The sequence below is a fragment of the Mauremys reevesii genome, linkage group 10 (assembly GCF_016161935.1).
Source record: "Mauremys reevesii isolate NIE-2019 linkage group 10, ASM1616193v1, whole genome shotgun sequence".
NCBI classification, from domain to species: Eukaryota; Metazoa; Chordata; order Testudines; family Geoemydidae; genus Mauremys; species Mauremys reevesii.
The window spans coordinates 54,033,758-54,048,097 of NC_052632.1; the positions used below are offsets into that span (position 1 = coordinate 54,033,758).

At 51.1% G+C, this 14,340-nt stretch overlaps 1 protein-coding gene across 8 annotated transcripts in view; it reads right to left on the reverse strand.

Annotated features, from left to right (window-relative positions):
• Nucleotides 1–10,726: 10,726 nt before the first annotated feature.
• Nucleotides 10,727–14,340, reverse strand: part of AXIN1 (axin 1) — a 212,175-nt gene continuing 208,561 nt past the window's right edge. For all 8 annotated transcript variants that reach the window (XM_039492172.1, XM_039492175.1, XM_039492173.1 and 5 more), the window contains one exon: nucleotides 10,727–12,736. In XM_039492172.1, coding sequence (XP_039348106.1) covers nucleotides 12,610–12,736 — 127 coding nt within the window. In that variant the 3' untranslated portion in view covers nucleotides 10,727–12,609. The remainder of the gene's footprint in view (nucleotides 12,737–14,340) is intronic.

Below are 14,340 nucleotides of genomic sequence, written 5' to 3' on the forward strand. Positions count from 1 at the left end.
AGGCAGGGCAGGGGTGAGCTGGGGTGGGGAGTTCCCCTGTGTGCCACCCCCTATCCCTTTCTTGCTGCAGGCGGCCCTCCCCGCGCTCCCCTGCCCCAGCTCCCTCTGCCTAAATGCCGGCGGCGACTGGGGTGGCCGAAGATCCGGCCGCCGCGGTCGCTGCTGAAGAAAATGGCGCCCCCTCAAATCCTAGTGCCCTAGGTGACCGCCTAGGTCGCCTAAAAGGTTGCACCGGCCCTGCCCCTAACCTGTGGCTGAGTTACTGAACTCTTCAAATCATGGCTTAAAGACTTCAAGTTACAAACAAGCAACCATTTATACTAGTTTAAACCTGCAGGTGATTTGTGCCCCATGATGCAGAGGAAGGCGAAACCCCCTCCAGGATCTCTGCCAATCTGACCTGGACGAAAATTCCTTCCCGACCCAAAATATGGTGATCATTTAGACTCATTGGGGCAAGACCCACCAGCCAGATACCTGAGAAAGAATTCTGTGTAGTAACTCAGAGCCCTCCCCATCTAATGACCCATCACTGCCCATTGGAGATATTTGCTGCTAGCTGTCACAGATCAGTTACATGCCATTGTAGGCAGCCTTATACCATACTCTCCATAAACTTATCAAGTTCAGTCTTGAAGTCAGTTAGGTTTTTTTGCCCCCCACTGCTTCCCTTGGAAGGTTGTTCCAGAACTTCACTCCTCTGATGGTTAGAAACCTTCATCTAATTTCAAGCCTAAACTTATCGATAGCCAGTTCATATCCATTTGTTCTGGGATACACCTTGGCGCTTAACTTAAATAACTCCTCTCCCTCTCTGGTATTTATCCCTCCGATGTATTTATTTATAGAGAGCTATCATATCTCCTCCTCAGCCACCTTTTGGTTAGGCTAAACAAGCCAAGCTCTTTGAGTCTCCTCTCATAAGGCAGGTTTTCCATTCCTTGGATCATCCTAATAGCCCTTCTCTGCACCTGTTCCAGTTTGAATTCATCTTTCCTAAACATGGGAGACCAGAATTGCACCCAGTATTCCAGGTGAGGTCTCACTAGTGCCTTGTGTAATGGTACTAACACTTCCCTGTTTCTACGGGAAATACCTCACCTGATGCATTTTAGGATTAGATTGGCCTTTTTCACAGTCACATCAGTGGCAGTCCATAGGCATCCTGTGATCAACCAAGACACCTAGGTCTTTCTCCTCCTCTGTCACTTCCAACTAAGTCCCCAGCTTATAGCAAAAATTCTTGTTGTTAGTCCCTAAGTGCATCACCTTGCACTTTGCACTATTAAATTTCATCCAATTTCTATTACTCCAGTTTTCAAGGTCATCCTACCTTTTGTTTCCTGTCTTTTAATCAGTTACTGATCCACGAGGGGCCCTTATCCCATGACTGCTTATGAGCTTTTGGTGAGGGACCATGTCAAAGGCTTTCAGAAAAAGTCCAAGTACCAGTGGTGGCTGCTGGTCGCTGTGAGGGCGGCAGTCAGGTAGCCTTCGACGGCTTGCCTGCGGGAGGTCTGCTGGTCCCGCAGATTCGGCGGCAGGTACGGCAAATCCGCGGGACCGGGGACCTCCCGCAGGCATGCTGCCGAATCCGTGGGACTGGGAACCTCCCGCAGGCACGCTGCCAAAGGCTGCCTGACTGCCGTGCTTGGGGCGGCAAAAAAGCTAGAGCCGCCCCTGCCAAGTACACCATATCCACTGGATCACCCTTGTCCACATGTTTGTTGACACTCCCCTCCCCACAGAATTTTATTAGAAGGGTGAGGTATGATTTCCCTTTACAAAAGCTGTGTTGACTTTTCCCCAACAACTTGTGTCCATTTCTGTGTCTGATAAGTCTGTTCTGTACTATAGTTTCAACTAGGACTGTCAATTAATCACAGGTAACAAAAAAATTAACCGCGATTAAAAAAAATTAAGCATGATTAATCACACTGTTAAACAATAGAATACCAATTGAAATTTATTAAATATTTTGGATGTTTTTCTACATTTTCAAATATATTTATTTCTATTACAACACAGAATACAAAATATACAGTGTTCATTTTATATTATTTTTATTAGAAATATTTGCACGGTAAAAATGATAAAAGAAATAGTATTTTTCAATTCACCGCATCCAAGTACTGTAGTGCAATCTCTATCGTGAAAGTGTAACTTACAAATGTAGATTTTTTTTTTTTATTACCTAACTGGATTCAAAAACAAAACAATGTAAAACTTTAGATCCTACAAGTCTACTCAGTCCTACTTCTTGTTCAGCCAATTGCTAAGGCAAACACGTTTGTTTACATTTACGGGAGATACTGCTGACTGCTTCTTATTTATAATGTCACCTGAAAGTGAGAACAGGCATTTGCATGGCACTTTTGTAGCCGGCAATGCGAGGTATTTATGTGCCAGATGTGCTAAACATTCATATGCCCCTTCATACTTCAGCCACCATTCCAGAGGACATGCTTCCATGCTCATTAAAAAAATAATGCATTAATTAAATTTGTGACTGAACTCCTTGGGGGAGAATTTTATGTCTCTTACTCTGTTTTACCTGCATTCTGCCATATATTTCATGTTACAGCAGTCTCGAATGACGACCCAGCACATGTTCATTTTAAGAACACTTTCACAGCAGATTTGACAAAATGCAAAAAAGGTACCAATGTGAGATTTCTAAAGATAGACACAGCACTCGACCCAAGGTTTAAGAATCTGAAGTGCCTTACAAAATCTGAGAGGGACGAGGGGTGGAAAATGCTTTCAAATATCTTAAAAGAGCAACACTCTGATGCGGAAGCTACAGAACTTGAACCAGCAAAAAAGAAACTCAACCTTTTGCTGGTGGCATCTGACTCAGATGATGAAAATGGACATGCATCAGTCCGCTCTGCTTTGGATCATTATTGAGCAGAACCCGTCATCAGCATGGATGCATGTATTGTTGAAGCATGAAGGGACATATGAGTCTTTAGCGCATCTGGCACGTAAATATCTTGTGATGCTGGCTACAATAGTGCCATGCAAATGCCTCTTCTCACTTTCAGGTGACATTGTAAAGAAGACGTGGGCAGCATTATCTCCTGCAAATTGTAACCACACTTGTTTGAGCGATTGGCTGAAGTAGGACTGAGTGGACTTGCAGGTTCTAAAGTTTTACGTTGTTTCATTTTTGAATGCAGTTATTTTTTGTACATATTTTTACATTTCTAAGTTCAACTTTCATTATAAAGAGATTGAACTACAGTACTTGTATTAGGTGAATTGAAATATACTATTTTACAGTGAAAATATTTGTAATAAAAATAAATACAAAGTGAGCATTGTACCCTTTGTATTCTGTATAGATTTTAAAACGTAGAAAACATCCAAAAATATTTAAATAGTATTCTATTATTGTTTAACAGTGTGATTAATTTTTTTAATCGCTTGACAGCCCTAGTTTCAACTAATTTGCCTGATACTGAAGTTAGGCTTACGGCCTGTAATTGCCAGGATCACCTCTGAAGCCTTTTTAAAAAATTTGCATCACATTAGCTCTCTTCCAGTCATCTGGTACAGAGGCTGTTTTAAACAATAGGATACATACCAGAGTTAGTAGTTCTGCAAATTCATATTGGAGTTCCTCCAGAACTCTTGGGTGAATGCCATCTGGTCCTGGTAACATATTGCTCTTTAATTTATCAATTTATTCCAAAACCTCCTTGTATTGATACCTCAATCTGGGACAGGTCCTCAGATTTGTCACCTAAAAAGAATGGCTCAGGTGTAAGAATCTCCCTCACAGACTCTATAGCAAAGACTGATGCAAAGAATTCATTTAGTTTCTCCCGCAACAGCCTTGTCTTCCTTGAGTGCTCCTTTAGTACCTTGATGGTCCATTGGCCCAACTGATTGTTTGGCAGCCTTCCTGCTTCAGATGTACTTAAAGAATTTTTTTGCTATTAGTTTTTGTGTCTTTTGCTAGTTGCTTTTCATGTTCTTTTTTGGCCCATCTAATTATACTTGATTTGCCAGAGTTTCTGCTCCTTTTTGTTTTCCTCAGTAGGATTTGACTTCCAATTTTTAAAGGATGCTTTTTTGCCTGTAATTGCCTCATCTACTCTGTTGTTTAGCCACAGTGGCATTTTTTGGTCCTTTTATTATTCTTTTTAATTTGGGGTATATACTTAACTTGAGCCTCTATTATGGTGTTTAAAAAGTTTCCATGCAGCTTGCAGACATTTCACTCTTGTGACTGTTCCTTTTAATTTCCATTTAACTAGCCTCCTCGTTTTTGTGTAGTTCCCCTTCTTGAAAGGAAATGCTATTGTGGTGGGTTTCTTTGGTATATACCCCTGTGACGTCAATAACATCACAGCCCCCCCTCCTCCCCCGCAGAAGGATGTTAAATTCAATTACATTATCATCACTATTACTGAGTGGTTCAGCTATATGCACCTCTTGGACCAGAGCCTGTGCTCCACATAGTCCTAAAACAAGAACTGCCTCTCCTCTGGTGGGTGCCAGGACTAGCTACTCCAAGAAGCAGTCACTAATGGTGTTGTAGTGAGGCGGCCTGGCTCCCGACGGCCCCAGAGAGAGAGGAACCAGAACAGCCACCCCAGTGGGCGGAGCTACCGCCACCTGTTCCCGCCCCCCGGAAGTCAAGGGGCGGGACAGGAAGTATAAAAGCCCGGCCCCAGCGCTCAGTTGGAGCCCAGCGGCCGGAGAGGACAGACGCTCCTGCTCGGGCTCCTGCCGGACCGAGCCTGCCCCGAGCCAGGTACCCTGACACAGACGGACCGAGCCTCCCTCGAGCCAGGTATCCCGACGTGGACGGACCGAACCTCCCTTGAGCCAGGTATCCTGACGTGGACCGCCCGAGCCTCCCTCGAGCCAGGTACCCCGAGGTGGACTGGCCGAGCCTGCCCCGAGCCCCGTACCCCGAGGAGCGGCCTGAGCGGCCCCTTGACCCGAGTCCGGAGGAGCGGCCCAACCTAGACTGCCCTCAGCACGCCGAGGAGCCCATGGTGTGGGACCCCGCTGCCGAGCCCAGCGATGAGCAGGTACCCATGGAGGGGGAGATGGGAAGTAGCCCGGGGGTAGCTGACCCCAGTCTGGCTACGACAGAGGAAGAGCCGATGTCGGTGTGTTTCGGTCAGGACCCCACCGACACAGCAGCAGACTGACTGCCGCTGTTAGGGCCCCGGGCTGGGACACAGTGGAGTGGGTGGGCCTGTGTCCCCCCTGCCACCCCACTCACGGGTGACAGACTCCCCCTCCTACCAGCGTTCAGGCAGAGAAGCCTGCACTTACCTGCTGTGGCTCAGCGCCTGACACAAGGGCCTGAGCCCCTGTATTGTGGTGACTGCTCAGCTCCTGGTATGCAGACCTGAGCCCTGAACTGTACCTGTTGTTGCTCAGCCCCTGCCCGAGGGCCTGAGCCCCTTTTGAACTATTGTGGTTGCCCCGCCCTGACCTAGGGCTTGGGCTTCGGACTGTGTTACTGCTCAGCTCCTGACACAAGGGCCTGAGCCCCTTTATTGCTGTAGCTCAGCTCCTGCTACAAGGACCTGAGCCTTGGACTATTGTGTATTGCCCCACCCTGATTAAGGGCCTGGGCTTCCTGAGACTATTATCACTGCTCAGCTCTTGAGGCAAGGATCTGAGCCCTGAAACTCCTATTACTGCTCAGCTCCTGAGGCAAGGACCTGAGCCCTGAGACTATTAGTACTGCCCGGCCCTGACTGAGGGCCTGGGCTTGCTAGCGCCCCTGTGTGTTCAGCTCCTGCTGAGAGGATCTGAGCTCAGAACTGCTGTATTACTGCCCCGCCCTGATTGAGGGCCCAGGCTTAGCTTATTAACTGTGTTGGTGCTCAGCCTGCAGGAAGGACCTGAGCCTAGAACTAGTGTTTGCTGCCCCGCCCTGACTGAGGGCTGGGGCTCATTGCAGTGACCGTGTGCCTTCTGTTCAGCCCCTGCCTGAGGGGCAGAACCCCGAGACCTTCAGAACCCCGAGACTGATTTGGGCCGTGTAGTGAGGCGGCCTGGCTCCTGACGGCCCCTGAGAGGGCACGGCCCCAACACCGGACTATTACAGTGTCTAGAAATTTTCTCGCTGAATCCTGCCCTGAGGTGACACCTCAGTATGGGGATAGATGAAATCCCCCATTATTACTGAGTTTTCTGTATTTATAGCTGAGCCTAAGAGCCCAACACAGGACTGAAACTCCTTCCATCTTATCCCCCAAATCAACATGGGCATCAGAAGCCCTTGCAGTGACCAGGCTCCCTGTGGAGGAGCCTGGGGTCCTGGGGAGAGATCAGATTTCCAGTGGAGAAAGGCACTTGCCGCTCCGGGCACTAGATGGGGCTCCGTTTCCAGAAACACAGGAAGGCCGGCAGGACCCAGGCAGTTCAGCCGTGGCTAGTGCTTCTTGGTGGGGCAGCTTGCAGGGCAGAGGAGGGTTACAAGGAGGCCTCCTGTTCTGCCAGCAATAAGAGGAATTTCTCACCTGTGTGAGGTGCCCTCATTGCTCATTCCCCTAATGGCAGCCTGCTCCATGACTTAATCCTTTCTGGGCTGCTGAGGTCTCTCCCACCACCCCAAGGATCACAATCCCTCAGAGAGGAGCAGCCTTTGCTTCAGCAGATGCTCTAAAGCCAGCAGGAGTTCAGGTGGAAGTGCCTAGAGAAGGAGCATGAGCCCCTGCAGACAGCAGGGATGGAGCCAACCAATGAGGCAGGCCACTGGCTTCGGTCTCTGTGACAAGCACCAGCTTAAATCATGGTTCACGAGAGGCCCTAAGTGCTGCAGCTTTCACCTGCAGAGCCATGCGTCCCACCCCAGACCGGCTAGATGTCGCCTATTCAGTGACCAGCTCAGGGAGCAAAGCAGCTGACTCCAGCCCAGCTCCCAGCTGTCCAGTTCCTAAGCGCACACCCGGGCTCTGTGCCAGCCAGGCTCCAGGCTCAGCTATCGCCTGGAAGGGGTAGGTGGGTCCCCATCTCCCAGTTAGCAACCTCCTGGCAGCATGGTCCAGCAGCCCACGCCTGGAAGCCCAGGGATGCTGCAGCTCAATCTGCGGTGCTCTGAACAGACTGGGAATGTTCCCTCTCCAATGCCCTAATGCCCGTCCTTCCTAACCATTTCCCAAAGGGGGCAGAGCCTGGCACAGGCTGTACCCAAGGACTTCAGCCCAGAGCTTGTCCTCAAGGCATGGTCCCAGGCATGACGCTTGCTAAGGAGTCATATTAGTGGGATGGAGGGAAAGGGATGGGATGGAGAGCCTTGCCCTCAGCTTGTGAGCTAGCCAGCTCTCATGCTAGGCAGGGCTGCACTGGTCACTGGCTAAGGACGTGTGAGGATTTTGATGGTTCAGGAGGGTTCTAGCTAAGCATGTGCCCTAAGTCTAATCATGGCATTACATGGGCAGGCTGGACAAGCCAACTTCGGGCCATGGCTCCTCTGTGCAGAGGTGCTCGCTCCATGCTAGCTGCTGAGTCAGACCCATGCTGTCCCCGCCCCCACATGGCTGGCCTCCCACCCCAAGCTCAGCAGGCACATTCCACCAGGGGGACCCTGGACTGGGACAGAGCCGCTGGGGCCCAGCTTGCCTGGATGTACCCCCCCAGCTCCCGTAACAGAGTAACATCAGCCTAGGGATTGGGGAGGGGCAAGGCCCCAGCCTGTTCCTCTTCTAGCCCTGGCGAGTCAAGAGGGGCACCACTCCTGAGTCAGGACTGCAGGAGGAACTGCTCCCCGCACACCCAGGCAGGTCCTGGGCAGCACACACTGCAGCGTGGATCCCTTGTTTGGTTGAGTAGCCGCCCAAGGCAAGGGCTTTGGGCCAGGATTCTTTGGCTTTCTGTGGACTAGATCTCATGAACAAGGCCACTCCCAGGTGTTTGCTGCAAAGGAGCCTCTGGGGATGAGCACCGGGGGCTGCAGCTGGCTTGGCCGCATCCCAGCCAGCCACTCCCCTCTCCCGATTGCCTCTGGTGAGACCTCCTGCCCCTTCTGCCTAGCCATGACTACTCTCACTCGGGGGCAGATGGGGGAGGGGCCAAGGGTCTGTTCTCGTCCAGGCTCCACCCACAAAATAAACCCCACCCACCTAGGACACCACTCACCCCAGATTGTGCAGCTGCCCCTGCTATGAGCACTTGGTCTCTGAGCACCACTGGGCTCTCCTTGGTGGGGCTTTGTTGTGCCTGTGGGCTCAGCAACTTGATGGCGGGGGAGAGATAAGTGGTGGCATCATCTGAGATGCTGCTCTCGGTGAGTTATGCAGACTCGTGTAGCCCCCTCCTCTCCACGGCTCTTCCTTAGTTAAGGAATGAAACAGTTAATGTTTAAATCATCACTAGGCAATCGAGTTACTATTGCAGCGAGGTGAGTGGAGCTTGTCACACCTCACCAAGCGATTGTTCCAGGCTCTCTTCAGACTCAGGCAGTCATCTCTGCAACAGTCTCACTCGGTTGTAAAGGTTTCTTTGTACCTGCCATTTGCTGCTTTTCCCATTTAGCATGGACCATCTCCCCAGCAGCCCAGGACAAGGGGTCCTAGGGAGCTGCCTGCATGAGTCATGTTTGCTATAACAGGTTTAACCCTGCTGTATCTCCACCCTCCCTCTCTGTCCTAATGGCTCTATGCTTCTTCCCTCCTCGACCACTGCAGCCCCAGATCCCATCTCGCCTCCCTCCAGCCCACAGAGGTGAACCTGCGGCTTGGACATGTCATTGCCTCCTCTCACCCTCTGGCCCAGCTCTGAGTTGGTCTTTGCTTTCAACATGCGGCCTGGCTTGCATCTCTCGTGTCCCTTCCCACCATACCTGCCCTTTGCCCTGCTCTCGCCACCAGCCTCACTTCTCCCCAGCACCCCAAACAACCGTGCCATCCCAGCAGGGCTCAGCCTCTCTTTTCAAACCCCTCATTAAAACTCTCTCTTTTCACTGTCCCAGGAGCAACAATGCTCCCGTCTCGCTGTGACCTGCAATCCCCAGCCCCCCACCAAGACGGTGCTCTGACTGCACCCACCCTGTCACCCCGGGGGTGGGTTTATAAACTCTGCAGGTCAGGAAGGGGCCTTCCTGGGAATGGAGCGCACTGCTGAGCACAAGGAGATCAGGGTGATAGGAATCCATTTGCAGTGACACTTTGTGCTCATTTTCTTTTCCTAAAAAAAGTCCTTCACATTCTGCAGAAATGGCAGGCCCGCCAACCCTGGGGTCTTGGCCGAATTCCAATTCTGCCTGCTTTAAACTCCCTCCGCCATTTGAACTGACGAAGGTATTTATGCACCTAGACCAAGCGCCTGGGAAGGGCTGTTCTCTGTGGCTGAACTCCAGCAGAGATGGCTGCATACCAGGGAGGGGTAAATAAGCAGCTTGCAAAATGGGCCCCTCCTGGATTAGACAGCTTGCACTTCACACAGAGGTCCTGAGGCACACGCCCTCTCTGAGTCCTGTTCATTTGCTGCTCCCTTCATTGACTCTTTCCAGCACGGCCACCATCCCAGCTGTCCCTTGGGGCAGATCTTGCTGAGCCTCGCATACCTCGGCTCTCCAAAGAAGGAAGGAAAACAGCAGCCAATTGGACGTTGGGTTTTTTATTTCATTATTATCCAAGTACCTTTTAAAAGATAATTGTACAAGTCAGCACATGAAAACGCTCAGGAGACGCCGTTTGTAGGCATGCCGCTGGCGGCTGACACTGCGGTTAGAAAATGTACATATTTACAATGGAACCCTTCAGAAACAAGGGCAAATGGAAAACCTGTGGCTGTCGGGTACATTAACAATCTCACCAGACACAGAATTACAATCCGAACTTAAAAAAAGAAGAAAAATGTTTGTAATGCAGTTCCCTGGATGAAAACAATTTCTCATTTGCTGGACTTCACATAGTGATAGGCAAGTTACAGAACCGTGTTCAAAAGGCACTCTGTGACATATACAATATACTGAGAGGCAAACCTACCTGTGCGGATACACAATCACGCAGGCCTATCCCACTATATCACCTCTGACTGTCATCACCACGCCTGCGCCTAGCAAAGCTGCAGCCAACAGAAAGAGTAGAGCTGAGAACACACAACAGAAGAACAACCGTGGCGAGTCAGTGCTGATGTGAAAGCCTTTACACCCTTACTGGGGCAGAAATGGACCAGCACAGAGGCCCACTGATCCGCAGGCGGGGGATAGCCTGGTATCTGAGGGGGGTCTGGGTCACCGGATGATTTGACAAAATATTTACACTTGACTCAGGAGCAGTGATTATCCGCAGTGTGGTGGATTAAGAGAGCTCGGTGGGTCGGTGAAGAGAGGCCTGCAGAATGGTGCAGGGACAAGACAGCTGCTGGCAGAAGCAGCAGGCTCAGGGCTGCATTGTGGACCGTCTGGCGTGCTCAGTGGGGAGCACATTTAAACAACAATTGCTTTGGATTCTGAGCCCCCAGCATTCTTGCTTCTGAATAAACACTGGCCCTTTGTGAACCTTTCCTGAGGATCCTGTCTTCTCTGCAGCCAGGGTGACTGCTCTCCTCAGGCCTGGTCTACACTGGGGGGGGAGGGGGTCGATCTAAGGTACGCAACTTCAGCTACGTGAATAGCGTAGCTGAAGTCGAAGTACCTTAGCTCGAATTACTTACCCGTCCTCACGGCGTGGGATCGACGTCCGCGGCTCCCCCGTCGACTCCGCTACCGCCACTCGCTCCGGTGGAGTTCCGGAGTCGACGGGAGCGCGTTCGGGGTTCGATATATTGCGTCTAGATGAGACGCGATATATCGAACTCCGAGAAATCGATTGCTACCCGCCTATCTGGCAGGTAGTGAAGACGTACCCTTAGGGAATGCATCCTCCCAGGAGATTCCTGGGCAGCCCTACTGATGATAAATGGTCCTAGATGTGCCCATCGAGGGGAAACAGGCAGAAACAACTCTATTTACCACGTGGCCATGAACACAGCCAAAGCATGCCTCCGGCTCCTGGGGATTAGCATCTTCATCACAGTCTCTCAGAGCGCCCTTTCTCAGAGGATTCAGGTATTAGCAGCGGTGCAACCAGAAGAGATCGACCTGCAGAGCCCATGGTGAGATTCTCTCCTTTCCTGGCTGCGTGAAACAGAAACTGCAAGTTTCCAAGTGGTTTTCCCTCTGCACTACATTTGCTCTGGCTAAGACTCCCGTGACCACGTCAGGTCTCAGCACTGGCAGGGCTGACATGCCATGCCACAGCACGACAAATTATTACCATCTGCAGCCTAGCAACCCCCCTCGCGGGATGTTACATTCTAAGTTTTAAGAAGCAAGAGGCTTGAATGGAGGGCTCTCTTTGATTGCTAATTACATACGATGAGAGCCCTCTGGCGAAGCACACGCTCGGAAAAGGCTTATGGCTGGGAGCAGGCGTCACCAGACTTCTCCAACTATCACCTCTTATCTGCGGAGAAAAGAGCAGGAGACAGCACTTCACAAAGAAAGCTCTCATCAAAATGGTACCTGCTGATTCCAACCCTAATCCGGGTGCTCCCTCCTGGCCGGTCCGTAGCTAACACTCACTGGGATGCACCTGAGTTGCAGAAACCAAACACATATGGACTCCAGTGACAACCAGCCGCAGTATGTGCTCTAACAAAAGACCACTGTGTTAGGAGCTCCTAAATACAAACCCTCTCCTGCAGTGCTTACTCAGTCACAAGAATGCTTGGAGAAAAAGCTCCTAGGAGATCTGGTGACTTAAAACAGTGGTCTCCAAACCTTTTTGATCGCGCACCCCTATCAGTAAAAATTTTTTGAGCATGCACCCCCTGCCATGCCGGCTCTACCATTTTTGCCAAATTGGAAGGAGAAAAAAAAAAGTGCTCCTCCTGCCGCGCACCCCCAAGGATCCTCTTGCGCGCCCCCTGGGGGGCATGCACCCTGCTTTGGAGACCACTGGCTTAAAATATGGGCAAGGTTAACAGATTAAAAGTGGTTTGTTAAAATGTCATAAACCCAGATTTTCTCCCCTGCACTACTGTGGCCTTTGTACGGTCAGCATGAGCCAGCCAAAGTGTGGGCTTCCATATCAGCATCTGAGATAGCAGCTTGTGTGGACTTCTCCAAAGGAGTTCTCCACCTCAACACACACACAGTAGCATCAACTAAAAGCCATCCACTGTCAGGACAGGGGGAGGGTCAGATGAAGGCAAGGCTCCATGCCGAGCTGGACAGATGGCTGTACACACTGGGTGAGCTCCGAAGTACCTGTACGTCTTACATTTACATAAGAGCACTGTGACATTGGAAAGATTTTCCTTTTATTACAATATATCAAAAATATGCAGCTTTAGTAAACAAGGTCATATTACACTTTCTAATGCAACTGTACAATGCTACAATACACGTAATATTCTGTCTGGAGAGGGAGCCCGCCGGGCATCCCGCCGGCAAGTCTTGTGGTGGAACTCCTCCAATTCCTGGCAATGCGTAGCTCCTGGAAGTCCTTGGGAGGGATCGAGGTGCCTCCCTCAGCCTGGGTCAGCCCAGTACCGAGGGATTTGTGCCTCCCAGAGCACCGACTCTGGATCTGCTCTAGACTGTTGAGATTTCCAAAATCTTTCCCAGGCCTCTTGGCTCTCCTGTTAGTCAATCTTCTCAACCTTTCCAATGATCTTCTCCTCAAAGATGGGCAGGGTGGCCTCGTCCTCGCGTACCTCCTCAAACACCACTCCGCAGTCAAACTCATGGCTCACTTTTTTAAAGTAATACCTGCAGAGCAGAGGGGGCCATGTGAATGGATCGCCCAGCTGGCAACAGCCCAGAACCCTGCAGGGTCCCACCCACCAGGGGCTGCACCAGCCCCAGCCATGGGCCCTAACAGGCTTCGGAAGCCACACACTGACTCAAACCCAAGCATGCCGTACCCCTGATTCCTATGTGATAATGCCTGGGGGGTGGATGTGATGAACAGGAATAAATATCCATAACACCCAAATTGGCTCCAGGGCCAGAACTAAACCCCCCTCTCCTGCCCTCTCACCAAACCCTCCCCTTCAGAAGCAGCATGGCAGGAGAGATACCAGGTGCCTGCGATAGCAGGGGACCGGACTCAAGGACCAGCCTTATGTTCCTGCTGATAAGCTTTGCAGGTGATGGCCGCCTCACCAAGGCAGGCGTTGCCAATCCTAGTACAAATACAGCGGGAGTGGCCCTTACCCCAGCTATACTCGCAGCACTCTTTGCACCAGAGGCTGACCAGCTGGGCCCTGCAGCCCACCCCCCAAACAGTCCCACAGTATGGACCAAAGTTGCTCTCCATTTGAGGCTAGAGCTATGGCTTGGAGAGGCTACAAGTCCTAGAATGAAACTGGCCTCTATGCAGCGCAGGCAGCCCTCCATCGAGCAGAGTTTGGGGGCTGCTGGCTTGGTACACAACCAGGTTTTTGCTTGCAGCAATTGCTGTTGTAACACTCTTCAAAGCCAGACCCTGCTCTTGAAAACACACGCTCAGGCCAAACTGCCTTGTCTGCCCTGAGCGTTTGGCTGCAAAGAGCTCAGCTGCTGAACTGTCCCATCTGGACTGCAGCACGGCACAAGCGTCACTTGGAACCAAATCCCTAAAATACCCATAACTTGCCACTTCAACAACACACAGGGTACACACGTTCAGGGCCAAGGCCGAATTCCTGCCTGATCCACCCTTCTTTAAATTAGCTCCTGGCAGGCCATTTTACCTGCCTCTTAAAGAATATACACACAAGAAACCTCCTTAGCCACTGGGTGTTCTCACCACGGCTAATGACAGCTGCAGCACTGCAGGAGGAAGTGCCACAGAACGGAGCCCCAGGGAAAACACCTCTGACCACATCACCTGCATTGGCTCATTAACCTGTCTCTGCTGGGAGAGACTCATGGGCAAAGCACTCACACCATTGCCTGCTCACAGGTAACACAGATGGCATCAGATCTCTCTGGATCCCACTAGCACATCTCTGCCAGGGATGCCATACTCCTAGGACTCAACGAGCCTTCGGCCCCTGCCCTGGCTTAGCGTATGCTGCCGAGGCACTCGCTCGCCTCTCCAACGGCCCTGCGCTGGACTAGCCATATGCATCTCACGCTCTCTGCCCGGTGGTGCTGCCTCCCTCCTTGCTTAAGGGTTGAGAAAGCCGTTCTTTTTAAAACTGGGAAAGATCTCCCAGCTCCTCCTTGCCCCCTGCAGGCCCTGCCTTGTTGGAACATGGGGTTCAGCATAGGCTCAGAGAAAAGACAGTTACCTTTTCCGTAACTGGTGTTCTTCGAGATGCGTTGCTCATGTCCATTCCACAATAGGTGTGTGCGCTCACCATGTTACCGGTGCTGGAAGTTTTTCC